Source organism: Equus quagga, chromosome 1, assembly GCF_021613505.1.
Source record: "Equus quagga isolate Etosha38 chromosome 1, UCLA_HA_Equagga_1.0, whole genome shotgun sequence".
In the NCBI taxonomy this organism is placed as follows: Eukaryota; Metazoa; Chordata; class Mammalia; order Perissodactyla; family Equidae; genus Equus; species Equus quagga.
Window position 1 is genome coordinate 136,839,627 of NC_060267.1, and position 18,711 is coordinate 136,858,337.

At 47.8% G+C, this 18,711-nt stretch overlaps 2 protein-coding genes across 5 annotated transcripts in view; both read left to right on the top strand.

Moving 5' to 3' along the window:
* Positions 1 to 702: 702 nt before the first annotated feature.
* Positions 703 to 7,512, top strand: QARS1 (glutaminyl-tRNA synthetase 1). The gene is made up of 24 exons (XM_046680987.1): positions 703 to 857; positions 1,004 to 1,151; positions 1,529 to 1,638; positions 1,786 to 1,861; positions 2,081 to 2,145; positions 2,717 to 2,770; positions 2,913 to 2,973; positions 3,319 to 3,390; positions 3,514 to 3,599; positions 3,761 to 3,847; positions 4,290 to 4,389; positions 4,506 to 4,584; positions 4,667 to 4,775; positions 4,874 to 5,004; positions 5,112 to 5,204; positions 5,316 to 5,453; positions 5,534 to 5,621; positions 5,715 to 5,858; positions 5,959 to 6,063; positions 6,253 to 6,345; positions 6,466 to 6,593; positions 6,688 to 6,754; positions 6,829 to 6,954; positions 7,373 to 7,512. Exons 1-24 carry the CDS (start codon positions 741 to 743, stop codon positions 7,421 to 7,423), a joined length of 2,328 nt encoding a protein of 775 aa, XP_046536943.1. The 5' UTR covers positions 703 to 740; the 3' UTR covers positions 7,424 to 7,512.
* A 1,227-nt stretch (positions 7,513 to 8,739) lies between these two features.
* The window catches only part of QRICH1 (glutamine rich 1), a 43,351-nt gene continuing 33,379 nt past the window's right edge, over positions 8,740 to 18,711 (top strand). Inside the window, exons 1-3 of one of the 4 annotated variants that reach the window (XM_046659413.1) lie at positions 8,742 to 8,896; positions 10,371 to 10,430; positions 18,254 to 18,583. In XM_046659413.1, the coding sequence (XP_046515369.1) occupies positions 18,275 to 18,583 (309 nt within the window). In that variant the 5' untranslated portion in view covers positions 8,742 to 8,896; positions 10,371 to 10,430; positions 18,254 to 18,274. Of the gene's footprint in view, positions 8,897 to 9,110; positions 9,573 to 10,370; positions 10,431 to 18,253; positions 18,584 to 18,711 lie in introns of those variants that run through there. The other 3 variants (XM_046659420.1, XM_046659405.1, XM_046659427.1) reach the window with 3 other exon arrangements.

An 18,711-nucleotide genomic window follows, 5' to 3' on the forward strand; every position in this document is an offset into this window, starting at 1 on the left:
GTCTGCAAATGGATTTCAAGGTTTAATTTGCTTGTGGTTTTCGTAATATTTGCATAATTTGGCAAGGCGCTGGGGGGGGGGGGGGGGGGGGGGGGGGGGGCGGGGGGGGGCGGTAAGTGTCCCGGGAGATTTCAATCAAATCATCACAGAAGTTCTGCGAGGTCCCTCCTGGCCCAAACCCCTCTTCTTCTGGCCAGGTATGCGCCTTCGGGTGTCAGACTTAGGATGGGCCATTCCGTACATTCTCTGCTCTGGAGTCTTGACCAGATTCCCCAGGCTTTAGTTGCTCAACTGTTTCCATGACAACTCCAAAGCTGTGACGTCAGAAGCGCGATAGGGGCTCACATTTGCTCCTGAGAACAGAATTAGAATGGTCCCCAAGTTTCCAGGGCTGAAGGAGAAAAGTCGAAGAGCAAGGGCCATGCCTGCGTCTGCTTCCTGCCTTGGTACTGAACACCTTCCCTCCAGGTCCGCGGCAAATCTCCCCCAAAGTCCTGCGGTCTCCTTCCTCTAAAAGAGACCCAGCAGCGCGGAGACGGAAGCGAAGGGCCCGGAAAGGCCGGTTTGGCCACTCTCTGTTCTTTAAATGGCGCCGACAACCCTGGAGAGCTCCGCCCCCTCCCACCAAGAAAGGACACCATTGGCTCTTCCTGGCGGCTTCGCTCTCCTATTGGTCAGTGAGCTAATACCAACGTGCAGATTGGCCCCAAAAATTTCTTTCGGTTTCCGGTGTCCCTGTGATGGCGACTGCGGACGCCCTGTCGCTGTTCACTGGCCTCGGCCTGAGCGAACACAAGGCTCGAGAGACGCTCAAAAACACGGCTCTGAGCACGCAGCTCCGCGAGGCGGCCACCCAGGTGCGAGCCCCTCGGCCCCTGGCCTGGGCTGCCTATTGTGCCCCAACGCAGCGCCGGGCAGGGTCCCATCCCGATCTAGCCACCTTGTCTCGCTCATGCCTTTCTTACTGGGCATGGGGCTTCTTTCCTGACCCCTCTGACTCCAGGCGCAGCAGACTCTGGGTTCTACCATCGATAAGGCTACCGGGACCCTGCTATATGGCCTCGCCTCACGACTCAAGGATCCCCGGCGTCTCTCTTTCCTCGTGAGCTACATAGCCAATAAGAAGATCCACACTGAGACCCAGCTGAGCGGTGAGTCCCCTGCCTGCCTTGCCACTTCCACCTCCCAACTCCTCCCCTCGGCCAAGACCCCCATCTGCCCTTTCTTCCAAGTCCCCCAGTGTCTCTGTAGATGCCTGCTTTCGCACTCCCCTCTAAACCAGGGTCCTGACACTGAAGGACGGATAGGGCCGCCTCCGGTGAGACTGACTGGGGAACTGTGTAGGTCTGAGGGAGAGCCTCCCTCAGAGCGCATGCTGCTTTCCTGTGGCCTCAGGGCTTCTTTAGGGTGGTGCAAGGCTTAACCTCCTAGGAGGCCAAACTGTAATTGGGGTTTAATGGGATTAGGGCCCTGTCCACCTCCTTCTTGGAACTGATATGCCACAAACTAATTGCCTCTCCTTTCTCAGCTGCCCTTGAGTATGTGCGAAGTCATCCCTTGGATCCCATTGACACCGTGGACTTTGAGCAGGAATGTGGCGTGGGCATCGTGGTGACCCCAGAGCAGATTGAGGAGGCTGTGAGTCTTTCCCGAGGCGTTGGCTGACTCCTTAGTAATGACTCTGGAAAGGAATGGCTCAGTTTCTCCACCTAGGAAGACTCAGGGTGAGGGTGTGGGCATTTCTGAAGGATGCTTTCCTGAACCACATGGTTTGGCTTTCTGCAGGTGGAGGCCGCCATAAATCGCCACCAGTCCCAGCTCCTGGTGGAGCGTTATCGTTTCAACATGGGGCTGCTAATGGGTGAGCAGGGCCTAGGGCAGGGGACTGTTGTTTTCTCTCATTGTGGGTTCTCTTCTGGGCATGAGTGAGAGGGAAGTGAGGGGAGGAGTAGGAGGACCTTAAAAAGTGGTCTGGTTGGGCCCAGCCTCTGGTTCCTGAGGTCAACTAGGACCTTTTGGGAAAGAGGGTGGGAAGTGCCCTCCTTTGCCCTTCTGCAGCTACTTGTGCCCATGTTTCTAGGAGAGGCTCGGGCTGTGCTCAAGTGGGCAGATGGCAAAATGATCAAGCATGAAGTGGACATGCAGGTGGGCACCTTCTTGACCTGAAGCAGGCAAAGACTCTGCCATGAACAGGACCTAGAGTTCCTGAGGGATAACCAGGGGTGAAGGGGAGGAGATCCTGTCTCTCTTCTGATGGTGGATAATAGAGTCTGATGTGGAGAGGGCAGTACGTGGGCAGGCAGTAAAAGACTTGGGCTTCTGCATTGTGTCTAATATGGGATGAGTCACTTTACTCTGAACCTCAGTTTCCTCATCTTGTAAAGAGAGGTGATGTGGCCTTCATCTCAGGATGCTGGCATGGAATCACAAGAGGGTGATGGCTGAGGTAGATTGCTTATCTTGATGCTAGGTCCATAGTTCCTCTCTGTAAATGGCAGTTGTGTTACCTGAGCCCACTGCGGACCCTCAGGAGGGAAAGAGCATTTGAGGCCAGCAGAACCATGTAAAGAACAGAGGTGGGATGGGCTAGGTAGGTTTTTCAAGGTGGCGCTGGTAGACAGGCCAAGAAGTCCTTAGGTGGGTGGGGGGGGCGTCATTCAGGGGCTTCTTGAAAGAGAACACTCCTGTCCCATGCCTGACTCTATTCTCTGCTCAGGTTCTCCACCTTCTGGGTCCCAAGACTGAAACTGATCTGGAGAAGAAGCCCAAGGTGGGGCTGAACATGGTCCTGGGTCCCTGGGGACGAGGTGGGGTAGGGTGAGAGTTTAGGCTAGGAAAGAGAGCATCCTACCCCAGTCATCCCAAGACCATGCCCAGGAGGAAAACTGACCCAACTTCTGGGCTTCTCTCAGGTGACAAAGCCTCGGCCTGAAGAAACAGACTGGAGGACAGCAAAGGATGTGGTGGAGAATGGTGAGAGCTTGAGGCTCCTGTTGCCTTCAACTCCCTGACTTCTGGGTTTTCCTGGTGATTGGTCCTTACAGCCCTGTCCCCTCAGGCCACTGGCTTACTCATCACCCTGCCTCCTGCTGCAAGACTGGAATTCCTGGTGTTTTCTTTGTTCCCTTTACCCAGAGACTGGGCTGAGGAGGCCTGGGAAGTCTGGCTCTGTATCTCTTGTCTCTAGGGTTAGAGGAAGAGAAGTGTGCTTGGTTCTGTTCTGATTGCAGGATATGGGTAGTACTGACAGACACTTCCCTGAGCTGGATGTGGTAGCTATATCCAGAAGATAGGTTTTTCTTGGTCTCTTCCCTGCAGGCGAGGCTGCTGGCCAGACCGTATCTCTGATGGAGCAGCTCCGAGGGGAGGCGCTTAAGTTCCATAAGCCTGGTGAGCAGGCAGATTGAAACTCTGGAGAGGGTTGGATTTTGACAGCAACTCTTGCAGCCAGGCCCCTGGAGTAGGGAGCCTTGGGCTGCAGCCTAGTTCTCAGGCTTGTTCTGGTCCTGGCAGGTGAGAACTACAAAACCCCAGGCTATGTGACCACTCCACATACCATGGATCTACTGAAGCAGCATCTAGAGATCACTGGGGGACAGGTGTGTATGAGTATGGCCAGGCAAGCTTGTGCCATCAGCACTTGCCTGGGGGCTGGGCTGCTTTCATATTGCCCCATCTCACCTATCACCATAGCCTCCCTGGGAAAGGATGTCTGTTCCTTTCGGGTAATCTGAGTCTGCTCCCATTCCCCTTATTTCAGGTACGTACCCGGTTCCCACCAGAACCCAATGGAATCCTGCACATTGGACACGCTAAAGCCATCAATTTTAACTTTGGCTATGCCAAGGTAAGTGTCTGTCTGGGGACCTGGCAAGCAGGGTGACCACTTGCTGCTCCCATGACTGGACACCAGAGAGGTGTCCCACCTTCCTTGCTGCTCCTATAATGTGCACAGAATGGACAGAGGCCATAGAGGGGAACTGCATGTGTGACAGATACCTAGGAATCCACTGGGCTCATTCAGAAAAAGCTGAGGTGAGGCAATGAATTCAAATTTAGGGAAATTCCCAGTGTAATCTCTTGGGCTTAGGAAGAGGCTGTGCTGTCTGTCCCAAGTTGGTGTAAGAGATGCTTTGTTTAGGGCATTTAGATACAGGAAGATGAGTGAACCTCTTGAAGGCATTTTTAATTCTGACATGGGAGACCTCTGAGAATGTCCCGGTTTGATGAACTAGATAGACTATAGGAGCTGATAATGTGGGAGCTCACAGATACTGCGACTTTCCTAGGCCAACAATGGGATCTGTTTTCTGCGCTTCGATGACACCAACCCTGAGAAGGAGGAAGCAAAGTTCTTCACTGCCATCTGCGACATGGTGGCCTGGCTGGGTATGGCCTGGGCAAGGCCTGGGCAGAGCTGGTGGTCAATGGGCCTCTCCTTGGACCATGGCCTGCCTTTGCGTGTCCATGGCTGGTTGCTTATCCTGTGTCTCATTCTACCCCAGGTTACACACCTTATAAGGTAACGTATGCCTCTGACTATTTTGACCAGCTGTATGCCTGGGCCGTAGAGCTCATCCACAGGTGAGGCCAGTGCCATGATGTGGAGCCGGGCAGGCTGACCAGGACACAGCCATGCTGGGTGTTCACACCCCTTCTCCTATAGGGGCCAGGCCTATGTGTGCCACCAGCGAGGAGAAGAGCTCAAAGGCCACAACCCGCCACCCTCGCCCTGGAGAGACCGTCCTATAGAGGAATCATTGCTGCTCTTTGAGGTGGGGTTCTGGAGGGGCAACTAGGTCTGAGTGGGCCAGGATGCTGAGGATGAGATGCCCCTGCACAGAGAGGCAGCCTGAGCCCTTGTTCTCCTCAGGCAATGCGCAAGGGTAAGTTTGCGGAAGGTGAGGCCACTTTGCGGATGAAGTTGGTGATGGAGGATGGCAAGATGGACCCTGTGGCCTATCGAGTCAAGTACACACCGCATCACCGCACAGGGGACACCTGGTGGGTGTGAGCATGGGGTAGGGTGGTGGAGTTGTAGAGTGGAATGGTGAGCCATGTGTAAGGCAGAGTGGGGCTGAATGGTGGGGCCCACTGCCTCTGCCCTGCAGGTGCATCTACCCCACCTATGACTACACGCACTGCCTCTGTGACTCCATTGAGCACATCACCCACTCACTCTGCACCAAGGAATTCCAAGCCCGGTGAGGGAGCTGGCTGCATGGGGTGGGTAAGGCCAGTGGGATTCCAGCAACCCTTCCTGTGGTCTCTCCCTGCTCTGAGGTGGCCAGTCTGACTCTATCCTCCCACCCCAGACGCTCTTCCTACTTCTGGCTGTGCAATGCATTGGATGTCTATTGCCCTGTGCAGTGGGAGTATGGCCGCCTCAACCTGCACTATGCTGTTGTCTCTAAGAGGAAGATTCTCCAGCTTGTGGCAACTGGTGCTGTTCGGTAGGTATGGTTGTTTGGCTCATCACCAGTTGGTGGTGCTAGTGGCATGTACTGCTTTCTCACCACGTCCTTGCCTACAGGGACTGGGATGACCCGCGGCTCTTCACCCTCACAGCTCTACGACGGCGGGGTTTCCCATCTGAAGCCATCAACAACTTTTGTGCGCGGGTATAGCCTAGCAGGCTAGGTGGGCAGGTGGGGGCTGAGCATGTCCGGCTGTGGCTGTGGCTGTGACTGACTGATGCTGACCTTTCCTGCTAGGTGGGGGTGACAGTGGCCCAGACCACGATGGAACCACATTTGCTAGAAGCCTGTGTGCGTGATGTGCTGAATGACACAGCCCCGCGGGCCATGGCTGTGCTGGAGTCATTACAGGTCATCATCACCAACTTTCCTGCTGCCAAGGTAGGTCTGCCTCAATTGTGTGTGTGGAAGTGTGTGTACCTGGTCTGGGCATGGGGGTCCCAGTGCCTAGTATGACTCAGATACCCATCTCCTGCTACAGTCCTTGGACATCCAGGTGCCCAACTTCCCAGCTGATGAGACCAAGGGCTTCCATCAGGTTCCCTTTGGACCCATTGTCTTCATCGAGAGGACTGACTTCAAGGAGGTGAATGAGGGGTGGAGGGTCCTATTTGCTGCTATGCCCAGTTCTGAGGTCCTTTCATCTCCTCTGTCAGTCCATCTGTGTCCTACTTTAGAGGAACCAACTCCTGCTAGACATAGGGGTGGGAAAGAAGCCTCTTGTACCTGTCTGACCCTTGCAGCCTCTTGTGTCCACCCCATTTCCTACCTCTAGGAGCCTGAGCCAGGCTATAAGCGCCTGGCATGGGGCCAGCCTGTGGGCCTGAGGCATACAGGCTACGTCATCGAGCTGCAGCATGTTGTCAAGGTGAGAGACAGCTGCAGCCTTTCTACTGCAGTGCCTGCTGGGGCAAGGATTTTAGTGCAGCCTGCAGTCCTGGTTGTGGTCCCCAGCTCTGATTGCAGGTGTCTCCCCCTTGATTTACAGGGCCCCAGTGGCTCTGTGGAGAGCCTGGAGGTGACCTGCAGGCGAGCAGATGCTGGAGAAAAGCCCAAGGCCTTTATTCACTGGGTGTCACAGCCTCTGACTTGTGAGATTCGCCTCTATGAGCGACTGTGAGTGAACAGACCTGGGGTAAGGGGCAGGTACAAGATGGGCTTTGCCTGCTGTGGCTGCCCATCTGGAGTCTGACCTTCACTCTGACTACAGATTTCAGCACAAGAACCCTGAGGATCCTGCTGAGGTGCCTGGCGGATTCTTAAGTGACCTGAATCTGGTAGGCTCATGGGGTGTAGGGTGAGGGTGGTAGGCCTCCCTGGCTGGCTGGCCACCTGAGTTCCCTGCTCGCAGGAATCGCTACAAGTGGTGGAGGCAGCATTAGTGGACTGCTCTGTGGCCCTGGCAAAGCCCTTCGACAAGTTCCAGTTTGAGCGGCTTGGCTACTTCTCTGTGGATCCAGACAGCCGCCAGGGACAGGTGCTTGAATTTACCTGCCTGCCCTTTCTACAACAGTGACAGTGGTGGCTGCCATTCGCTATGCCAAGTGCTCTGCTTACATTCCCTTAGTTAATCCTCACCACCTGAGTTGGTGTTCATGTTCAGTTTATGAGGAAACTGGCTCAGAGGTTAAATCCATACACAAAATTTTGTATGGACCCTGCCTTTCTTATTCCTCAAGGTAGGGGGCAGGCATAAGGATTGTTATAATCCTTATAGAAGCCTAGAGCCATAGTACCATACCCAAAGTCATAAAGTTATCAAGAACCTGAGTCTCCTGACCCTCAGCTCCTCTAGGATGAGGTGAGGGTAGGGGTGGGGTATCTGTGGTAAGACCCACCTGGGCCTCCTGGCTTGGTTCTGGCTTGGTGGTCATTCTTCCCCCACTGCCCTCCAGCTTGTCTTCAACCGGACGGTCACACTGAAGGAGGACCCTGGAAAGGTGTGAGCTGGAAGCCCCACGGACGTACCTCATCCTTCTGGAGGCTAGGGGTACCCAGACTCTATGTCAATAAAGAACAGCTAGATCCTCCTGGAGTCTGTGTGTTATCTCTCTGCCTTCCCAGCCCTTGAGGGCCTTAGAGACATGCTAGGGGTGGGGGTGGGAGTGCACTGCACACAGAGCAATACTGACAGCTTTGAAACCACTGGAGCACTCCTTGGTGCTCAAGGGCAGGGGTCTGGGCCAGATTCAATGTCCTATGCACCTGGTCTGGGGGAATGGCGGGCCCTGAGGTGCTGCTCTCACTGTTAGAAGCCCTGTGCCAGAGGGATCTGGAAGATTTGTGTCTGCCTGAGTGCCTAGGCAGATGAAGAGAGGTCTGGCTCCCAGTCCAATCATTCAGTAAATAATTACTGAGTGTCTACTACGTGCCAGGCACAGTGAGATGAGGAAGACTTGTGTGGTGGCCTTTGAAGTTCACCATCTCTAGTTGAGGAGACAGAGGATGACCAGGCACAGTGCAGGAGAGGTCTCTCAGGCCTGTGCAGGGCTACAGGAGGTTCCTGACCCAGCCTGGGCCTCAAAAGACTACTCTCAGGAAGTGACTCCTGAGGGGAGCCTCAAAGGACTAGGGGGAGTTTCCTAGGGCTGGAGGAACAAGTACAAAGGCCTGATGCCTTTTTAAGGGAAAAAAACCTATGGTAAGTGGGTTGCCCTCTGGGGCAACAAGGGCTACTGGTGAGGCCTGTGCCTGCAGCTTTAACAGCCTCCACATTTTCCCTGTATACAAACACCAGGCTACCCGAGGCCCACTTTAAGGTGGACTGGACTGCTGAAGGCTGAATTAGGACGACAGCAGATGGTGGTCGGGGGAAAGGGAGGGGTGGTCCCAGATGTTAGAGACTCCGGGAGGAGAGTGACCTGGGGCGTCCTAGGTGGGGCGCTGCTGGGGGCGCCGGGCCTAGGTCAAGGGATGTGGGGGCCACCTTAAGCGAGAGGCTAGGCCCCGCCTCTCTTGTGGCTGCGCGACCTAAGGAGGCCCGGGCAGGTGGCAGAAGGTGGGTCCAGGGAGAGAGCTTCGAGCCTCAGCCTGCCCAAGCTCCATAGCTAGGCCGATGTACGGCCCTGGCTCCGCCCGCATGGAGGGGCGTCCAAGGGTGGGGCGCTCCGCCCTACAGGCCAAGCTCCTTTTGCCGCTACTGCAGCCCGAGGCCCGGCCTCTGTCCTAGGCAGAAGCGTTCCCTTTAAGTCTGGCCAGGAGATAGCCTCAAATCTCGCGGGATCCGACGCTCTGATTATCGCGAGAGGGGCATTCGGCACCCATTGGCTGTGAGGGTTGAATGTAAGATGGCGCCCAGGGAGCTGTGAGGGGAAAATCCTGTCGGTCTTAGAGCGGCTACGGCAGAACCGGGGCCCCGAGCAGTGCGGCGGGGCCGGCGGGTAGAGCGGCGGCGGCGGCGGCGGCGGCGACGTCGCCGGGTGAGGGCTGCAGTGGGGGCAGGGATGCGGCGAAGCTGCGGGCCTGAGACAGCGGGCCCAGCCCACACAACGGCGGGCGGGGGCGGGCGGGGGCGGGCGGGCCGCTGCCCCTGAGCCCAGGAGACCTCGGGCCTGCTCCGGAGCGGAGAACGTCCCTGGGCTCTCGCGCCCCCGCCCCTTTGGTGGGGGAGGAGCGGGTCGGGGATTTGGGTGGGCGCGGCGCGCGAACGCGCGTTGGTGTTTGCGCGCGGCCGGGCCTGTTTATGCGCGCGGGCGCGCGCGCGCTGTGCGGCTATCCCGGTGCGCGTGGCCGGCGACGTGCGCGTCCCCGGCCCGGATATCTCGCTCCTGGCGTTGCAGCCTGGGGGCAAGAGCGGCTTTCTGGGGCGCGCGCCCGCCCGCGACCCCCCGGCTTCGGGGCGCGCGCCCTGCTGTTGGGTGGCTGCGCTGCCGCCACGAGGGCGCGCAGGGCACCCCTGCTGCGTGGAGGGGCGGCAGCGTGAGGAAGGTTGCGGGTTGGGCCCTTCCTGCTCTGGTGACGTCCCCGGACCGCCGTGGCCTAGGCCTGGGGAGAAACCAACTGGCTTTGCGGTCTGGCATTCGGCACCGCTCGTCTGCGGGGCGGGCGAGATTGCTCGTCCTCGAAGAATGCGGGGACCCGAAGCCCATGTGCAGGGTGGGTGCGTGGGGTACTGCCTTGTTTCTGAAAGCGAGCCCTATCTGTGAGGGATGCGAACCCCCTCGAGTTTCCTCACCTTGGTCTGGTTCTTTGTGCTGGGGAGGGTAGGTTAATCCTAGAAGGCTCTTCAGCGGTACGTGCTTTCGTGTCATTAAGAAAGTAATTTTTCCATAAGCGCAATGCCTACACTTCAGCTGTGTGCGCTGCGGAAGGGGATCCTCTTCTGTGAAACTACCGAAGCCCTAAAATGCTGCTTTAAATCCTTAAATGCAGCCTTTTCTTCTGTGTGAGTGGGAGGGGCTTACTTGTATTCTGTTAGATTAAGGGCTCGCTGTTGCTCAGCCAAAAAGTTGCCCAGAACAAAATTGAGCAACCTGAGAATCAGTGCTTTGCCTTTTTTTTGTAATTCCAAAATTCCCCAGCAGAAATTCCTAAAATCTGGCCATGTATCACTGCAAAAGTCACTTGATACAGGATTTCAATCCTTTTCAGTTTTTTTGGTTTTTCTTTTTTTTTTTTTAACCCCAGCACTGTTCTGGTGCTAGGGGAGTTCTAGGTTTGTCCTAGAGAAATATGCACTTATTTTTTCTAAGACAAAACATTCTCTAGTTTATGTTTTACATTCTTGCTTCGTTAAGTTTAAGGAAACAGAACCTAAGAGGAGGTAAAATTAGCAATCAAATTTGATAATCATGGGAGTAGTTCTTTCTAATATACTGTGTTATTTTAAGAACAAAGGTAAAATTCAAAAAGAGGCTGAGGATAGAAGGAACTTCTTTGTTCTGTCTTCTTCAGAATGTTACAAGTCTTAAGAACTCAGGACAAGCAGCAGAAATACATGCAACATGGTGACTGGTGAGTTTAAATCGTTCACATGCTGGAAATATGTGTGCAGTGTTTCCTGGTAATATTGAAAGATTACAAATCCTGCCAATCATTCTGAGTGCTGTCTGTCAGAAACTACTAGGTGGTGGAAAATTGAAGGTGTGGGAGAGCTGCCATCTTTGAATACAGCTACAGTTTGCTGCTTGAACATTTTTCTCCTCTTAAAGTGTAACTTTCATATTTTAGCGTGAGGAGGCATCAGCTTTTCTAAGGACATAAATGGTTTAAAGAAAAGCAGTCAGGGGGCCAGCCCGGTGGCGCAGTGGTTAACCGCGCACGTTCTGCTTCTGCGGCCCGGGGTTCGCCGGTTCGGATCCCTGGTGCGGACATGGCATCGCTTGTCAAGCCATGCTGTGGTAGGCGTCCCACATATAAAGTAGAGGAAGGTGGGCACGGATGTTAGCTCAGGGCCAGTCTTCTTCAGCAAAAAGAGGAGGATTGGCAGCAGATGTTAGGGCTAATTTTCCTCAAAAAAAAAAAAAAAAAAAAAGAAAAGCAGTCAAGTTTATGTAGGATACTCTTAAAATTTTAATATACCTTTCAGGCCTGCTTGTTCTGGAATATCTTTTTAAAACTATGTATTAAGTTTGATATCTGCCTTTTAAATTGGTGTTTGTAGATTTTTTTTTGTAAGCTCATTAAGATTTGCCTATTAGAAGATGCTCTACTTCCAGTCCTCTGTGATGAATAATTTGTGTATCTTTCCGTGAATCTATGCCTTTTCACATCCCCTTTCCATCTTATGTTGCCATTTCAAACAAAAAATCAGATAGTGGTTGAAGTTTCTTAGAAATTTGAATTGTTCCAAAAAGGTAACCATAGTCAGGGGCTCTGGGTTGGCTGTCCTCCATTATGACAGCTTCAGAATCAGGGATTTCTTCCTTCAAGCTTGCATGCCTTCTTTTAATTTAATCAGTTGTGACTTGTCCTTGATGTGCCATGCTTCTTGCTTGTCTTCTCCTTTTTAAATGGCCACCCTTTATCTGTAATGGTCCTTTATTTCTCAGCCTCAGAATGAGGTGTTACATGACTACCTGTTTTTCTCTGTTACTTTGTATTTAGTTGTCCTGCATTTTGTTTCAGGTGTTTTAAGTCCTCTCCAGTCTCCACTTAAATGATTCATTTGTTTTTTTCCTAATTGTTATGTTGTGATTTCTGTTTGTGGCTGCATGGAGAAATGATAGATTAACCTCTTGCTTTGCTGAAAGGGGGAAAAGAATGGTCCTTTGGTCTCACACTTGAGGCTAGGGCAAAACTATAGGTAGAGCTGGTGGGCTGTGTCAGAAAGCACCTTTTTAAGAAAAAATTGTGAAATATCTATCTGTATCTGTAAATTCAGATGATCTGTATACAATTTAATGAAAAATTATAAAGTGAACCACTGTGTAACTACTGCCTTTTCAAGAAATACAACCCTTCAAGGATCCTTTCTTGGTCACAGCTGCTCAACCTCTAGAGACTATTACTCTTCTGAGTCTGTGATCATCATGTTCTTTGTGTTTCTTTTACTTTTACCTCCTTTGTATCTCTCAACAACGTAGTTTTTTTTACTTTTGAATTTTGTATAAATGGAATCATGCTGTATTTTGTGTCTTCCTTTAGTATTGTTTTTGTGAAAGTCATCCACGTTGTGTGTATCTGTAGTTCATTCCCTTTTCTGTATTGTATTCTGCTGTACGAATATACCGTAATTTATCCATTCTACTATTGATAGACATCTAGATTCTGTCAAGTTTGCGGCTATTATTAACAATGATACTATGGACATTCTTGTCTAAGTAGCTTTGTATATGTGTGTGTCGTATACACCTAGGGATAGAATTGCTGGCTCCTATGGAATGGATATTTTCACTATGTAATGCAAATGGTTGTACCATTTTGTAGGCCATCAGTCTTTGGTAGGAATGTCAATTTAAGTTCTGACTGAAAGTGTGGTGTCCAAAAATAGAATGATGGTGAAAATACCCCTAAATCAGAAATTCCTCTGGTAAAGGCATGGGGCAGATGAATGGCCCAATCTGATAATTTTTATCGCAAACGAAGTAGTGGGTTAGTATCTTTTAAGAATAGAAATAGAAATGTGTTTCCCAATCTGCTTCTTTGAAATGACTCCTTATGTTAATTAGGACAAATGTGACTGCAACTTTTTAAAATGGAAATTGATTTTTTTCCATATGAATGTATTCTTCTAACTATACTTAATAAGCTGTGAGGAGCCTTCGGAAGAGTAGATGTGAACCTTGAGAAGGGCCCAAGAGTATGACTGTTGGGTAAACAGGAAGAGGCAGACCTCTGAGGCAGCTCTGAATGTCTTCTCTTAGTCCATCACCTATTCATGACCCACTCTGTAGAGCTGCGTGGGAGCTGGGAACAGGTATCAGAGATTTGAGGGGATCCAAGAAAGCATGATTCCGGTGAGTACTTAGGTCATAGTACCTAAATAAAAAAAAGAAAATTAGCAGACAGATCTATAGAAATATAATAGATTTGTTGCTTTGGAGTAACCTTTGTCCACAGTACGATCTTGTGTTCTAGTGGTAAAATAATAAAAATGATAACTTTCATATACTGAGGGTCTGTTCTGTGTCAGGCACTCTGCTAAGCTCTAGTAGAAGGAAGTATAAGGGAAATAACAGTGGTGAATGTGTGATTACAAGCGAAAATTTCCTGGGTCTGTTAGTGGGGGGCTGCTTTTGTGTGTGTATTGTTTTGCAAAGCTGCTACACTTAAAGTATTCAGAAGCAAATGCTTGTTTACAGACTTCCCCAACCCAATGAGCTCCTGAGTGTTTTCCCTTCTTTTTCCATTTCTGACTCCCAGAAATCAGGAGTACTCAACTATTACTCCACCTTCATGTTTTTCAGAAATATTTTAATTAATCAATTTATTTATTGCTCCTTGGCAAGTCTTTGACTTGGAGCTAATTAAGAATCTTGTTTCTTTTGGAATTATAGAGAGTAGTTTCATTAAGTTTATCCATTTATCTTGCTCTATTACCAAGACTCAGCCTTGTGTGTCTTGTGAGCAGCATCTTGAAGAAGTTAATCTTCATTATTATTGCAAGCTTCTGGTATTTGATGGTTTTATTTGTCTTTAAGAGTTTCAGATTTTGAATCGAAAATCATACTGTGATCAGCCAGAATTGTCTGTTAACTGTTAATTGCAGTATAACTGCTATGCAAAAAAGATTACTTGTTAATTATCTTTTTGGTTTAATACAAATTCTGGAAAATACAGAAGAAATTTAAGTCCTCTTGATTCCACCACCCAAGCATAACTACTGTTAGCATTTGGATGTGTTTTTTGCCATTTTTTTTTGTAATGTGTATAATTAAAACAATACTGAAATATATACATACAATTGTGTTGGCTGCCTTTTCGCATATAACCTGTTCCTATGTCATTAAGTATTTCTTTTTAAAAAAACAAACTTTGTTTTGGGGAAGGCAAAGAATCTTCCAGGTATTAGCATACTTTTTTTAAAGCTGTGTTATAGAAAGATCTGTGGAATCACACCTTAAAAGCTTAGAAGCAGACCTTCTTTTTATGAATTTGGTATATAATAACTGGCATTTTAAGTCAGTGGGCAAAGGAATTTAAATAATTCAATAAATGATACAGGGGCAAGTTGCTTGGTCTTTGGAAAAAAGAAATTAGACTTTTACCTCACACTGTGCAAAATAAATTCTAAACAGAGCAAAGCATTATATAAAAAATTACACTGTAAATTTAAAAATTGTAGATTAATAATGACATGATCTTAAGATAGGGAAGACTTTCTGAGCATAAAAGCAAAGGAAGAAACCATCAGTATTGAGAATTTGTTTAATTTTTCTCAGTGTTTTTCTTTACTCACTGACTAGTCTAAATATTTCAATATATTTATGAAACTTTTTTCTTCTAAGCAGCACATCAGCAGTGTCAGGTCAAATGCTGACTTGGTGTACTTTCATTATTGGATGTGTTGGTCTGGTGGATACTGCCAAGTGAGCAGGTTAAAAGGACAAGAAATGAAGCCGTGTATGGTTTAGTCTGTATAAATGGGCAGATTGGAATGTTCTTGCAAAGTAGCCTTTTCCATTATTTTTTTTTAAGTTCTCCATTGAATCTGTTGTTAATGTTTTTTAGCTTCCTTTGATTCACTGGTTCTCAAATGATTCTGTCGACTTGTACAGAGTCAGTGAAGAACCTCCTGGGGGCTTAGTGAAAGAAAAAAGCAGTGGGAATTGGAAAGCAGTGGCTTCTGCTTGAAGCCCCACTGACAGTAGGCTCTAAGCTTGGAGCATTGAAGAGGGTTTTATGCTTTGGAGTCTAAACTACTTAAAACACATGACTAGCTATTAACCAAAAGGTGTTCTTATCATAGAATATTTCAAATATTTTCACAAGAATGGAGAAGAATATAATATAATGAACACCTATGTCTTGTTACCTCACAAAATTGAGGTTCTCTTGCTTGATGCACATAAAAAAAGCCAGTTATTATTGGCATCCGCTTTTGGGAAAAGAAAACAGCTTTATTGCTAGATCAATCTGCTAGGAGACAGGGGCCATGTGCCCTCAGATCTGTCTCCCCCATGCAGGGCTTGGGGCACAATTTATGGGATGAAAGGTATGGTGGTCTGAAATGCAGAGATAGATGATTGGAGGAAAGGAGAAGTGAGGTAACTGATGATTTACACAAGTGTAGTCAAGCTTCATGGCTCTTCATAGGATGCATGTGCACAAAATGGCGGCGTTACCATGCTCTGAGGGAGGAGTTTTTAGCTCCTTGACATCAAAAGGTCACTTATTGAGCATTTGTGCAGGCCCAGTTGATGGGTTGGTGGTCTCAACTGGCCTGAACTGGACAAGGGGGACTCTCAGTTCCTGAAAGACAACTCTTGATTACTCTGTTGATAAGATGAGGTTGGTTGAACTGGCCCTAGAGGGCCTGTGGTTACAAAAGTGGCAGAAATAAAAGTGTGATTGTCAGTGGTTGGTGAGACAAAGGTGATTTAAATGCTTTAAACTTACCTTTCCTTCAGGACAGATCAGTGTTTAAAATTGATAGATCAAGAACCAAAGGTCAAAGGATACTTAGCTGTTTTTACTTTTTGTTTTATACTTTGCCATACTATTTGAACATTTTTTTCTTAGAAGATAAATGTGTTACATTTACCCTCCCCCCTAAAAAAACAAAGACAAACCACCAAAACTAGGTGGAATTCTGAACTGAAATCTGAAGAAAGCTAGTTTCTAGGGAGAAAAGTTGGTGCAATTCTCCTTTATACTTAATATCAGACTTCAAGTGAGGCTTAAGTCTCCTGAATTACTGAAACTTGAAAGAGTGAAGGTAAATAAAGTCACTGGGAAGATTCTAGGGACTGCCTTTATCAAGCAATATTTGTATGAAGGTTTTCTGGTTCTGTAAACTTAATTTGCAATGTTTGTTTGTATTTGTGTTTGCTCACATTTATCTTGTTGCAAATTTGAGACAAAAAAGTTTTTGCTGCATGATTCTCTATACTTTTTAAAAAATTGCTTTGACTCAGTAGCATGATTCCAGCACAGACCGTCTTCAGAATTCAAGCAGTTTCTTAGTATTTTATGGGAATGCAACTAATTGCTGAAGAAAATAAATTTTGAGAAATGTAAATTTCAGTTGACCTCTGCTGTCCTTTTATAATGGAAGCGAAAAACTGAAATATGTACCAGCGTGATAGAGAACTGGTTAATGGCTGTTCATATAATCTCTCCTTTGTTCTTTTTTGAGCAGAAGGGTATATGTAATTAGGTATTAGAGTCACATGTTGTCACATGACACATGTTCATTACATTAACTTTGTAATGTTGTTGGGTCTATGAGAGATACCTTCTTAAGAAGGAAATACCAGTTGTGATGCTCTTAACAAAGGGAAGCTTTGACAAACATTCTATGCCAGTGGTGAGTGATTGTTTGTGGGTTACCTACACTGGAGTGGCCTGCTCTGAATATGTAACAGAAGGATGGCTTGCTTGGTCTTGATACTCTTCTCACATGTGCCAATGGATAGCACTGATAGCTTAATCTGGAAGTCTCATAGCAAACCTCCTAATTTTCTACTCTGAGAAAAGGTAACGTCTCCTGAAGCAGAGAGAAGGGAGAGCTGGACAGGGGAGATGGTCAGAAGAGAGGTGAGAAAGGAAAAAAAGAGTTAAATTTCAGAAGACAAGAGGCTATCAGCCACAGCTTCACCTTGTGTCCCCTGACCTGCACTTGCTGTTCTCTGTACACTGTTGTGCTTGGGGTTTCCTGAGAAGTAGAGGCTCTCCTGAGAGTAGTAGCCTAGGAATTTTTATTTTAAACAGGATAAGGTATATGTATTGTTTTTTTATGGAGAGATATATTTGCAACGTGTGCATCATTATAAAAGACTTGTTGCTGGGTCTGTTTTGTTTGAAAGCACCTGCATATAATTTGTATACTGTATTTATACAGCACCTCACAGAAATATTGCCAGTGTCAGTAAAATAATAGCAGTAAGGAACATATTTTTTCTTTGGTCTCATACTTGCAGGACACAGTCTTGTCTGCCACAAGTGTAGAGCCACACGTTATATCTGTAACGTAAGGCTAAACATCTGGGCAGTGAAAGAGAGACTGATATTTCTAGCCTGATGGCTCAAGGGAACAAATCACTTTTCCAGACATTTAAGATTGACTGCAAGTCCTTTCTGGTAAAAAGGCTTGCTTGGTTTGTGTTATTCTCATATCTTTCTGCTGCTTTTGTTTTCGAGGTGGTACTGATCAAGAGAATGGTACAAAAGCAGCAGTGGCAGGGCACTGAACAGTCCATAGATAGATTGCATGATTGTCCCCCAGTAATTGAGAGTTACTAACCACTCCTGCAGATTAATTCTTAAGGTAAATACCCTGATGAAAGACTTAGAGAATTCATTTCTGAATGATTTTAGTAGTGACCTAGTTATTTGAGGCACTATTCAACTCCCTCCCCCTACTTACTTTAATGATATCAGTTAATATTTATGTAACACTATGTGTCTGGTACTTTTCTAAGTGCTGTGTATGTATTTAATCCTCATGTCAACTCTGTGAGGTAAATACTATTTTATCCCCATTTTATAGACAAGAAAACTAAGGTTAACTGACTTGTCCAGGGTTACAGAGTTAAGGAGAAACCCAGCTGGGATTTGAACCCAGGTGGCCTGGCTCCAAAATCCATGCTCTTAATCAGTAAGCTGTGCTACAAAAGGGTATGAGCAGTATATGGCGAAATGGGATTTTTAGTGTTTCTGATGGGAGATAAAGAACACATCCCTTGTCTCTTGAGTCTTACAACAGCTAGGTGGCATACCTGTCCCTTCACTGTAGGACATAGTTGGCAGTGGAAATAGAACAGGTCAGTAGTAATCCCTGTTCCTAGAATCCTTGGTAACCCTCTCTGTGATCGTCACAGAGCAGTTTTGCATGTGACTTTTATTGTCCATTGCTTGGCTTTGCAGAAAAGATGGGATTGGCCTAGTGCAGGGCGAAGAATGTGTTTTTAGCCTGTTTCATCCAGTACTGTGATGCATGGTTTTGTTTTTTGTTTTCACTGTGATAGTTTGATTTAAGAAATGTCTATGGAAACAGTTTTCAGATGCCATTAACTGAAAAAATATGGTGGTATAATAAAACTTGACTTTGAATTCCAGATATATACAGCTGCCCTGAATATTCTACTCTGATTGTGAGAGTGATTGCTCTCTGCATTTCAAGATATAAAAACAATAGCATAGTTTTTACTTCTGTCCATTTATTTTATTTCTAGGAACCCTAAAGACTCTGCAATATGAATAATTCTCTGGAGAACACCATCTCCTTTGAAGAGTACATCCGAGTAAAGGCGCGGTCTGTCCCACAACACAGGATGAAGGAATTTCTGGACTCGCTAGCCTCTAAGGGACCAGAAGCCCTTCAGGAGTTCCAGCAGACGGCTACCACTACCATGGTGTACCAACAGGGTGGGAACTGCATTTACACAGACAGCACCGAAGTAGCTGGGTCTTTGCTTGAACTTGCCTGTCCAGTCACCACCAGTGTTCAGCCACAAACCCAACAGGAACAGCAGATCCAGGTTCAACAGCCACAGCAGGTTCAGGTAAGAGGGAAGTATTGAGGTGCATCTTATTTAATAGATTTTATTTGCCATCAGGGTTTTGGTTAGTAGGAGCATCATATCTGTATACAGATGTCAGAGGTTATTTTCCCTGAGGGGAATATTCTGGG

Bases quoted from the DNA above. Each gene is read 5' to 3' on its own strand.
- QARS1 (XM_046680987.1), top strand. From the start codon at position 741: ATGGCGACTGCGGACGCCCTGTCGCTGTTCACTGGCCTCGGCCTGAGC. The intron at 4,776-4,873 runs GTGGGGTTCTGG...TGTTCTCCTCAG, and splicing joins AATCATTGCTGCTCTTTGAG to GCAATGCGCAAGGGTAAGTT. The intron at 6,755-6,828 runs GTAGGCTCATGG...CCCTGCTCGCAG, and splicing joins TCTTAAGTGACCTGAATCTG to GAATCGCTACAAGTGGTGGA.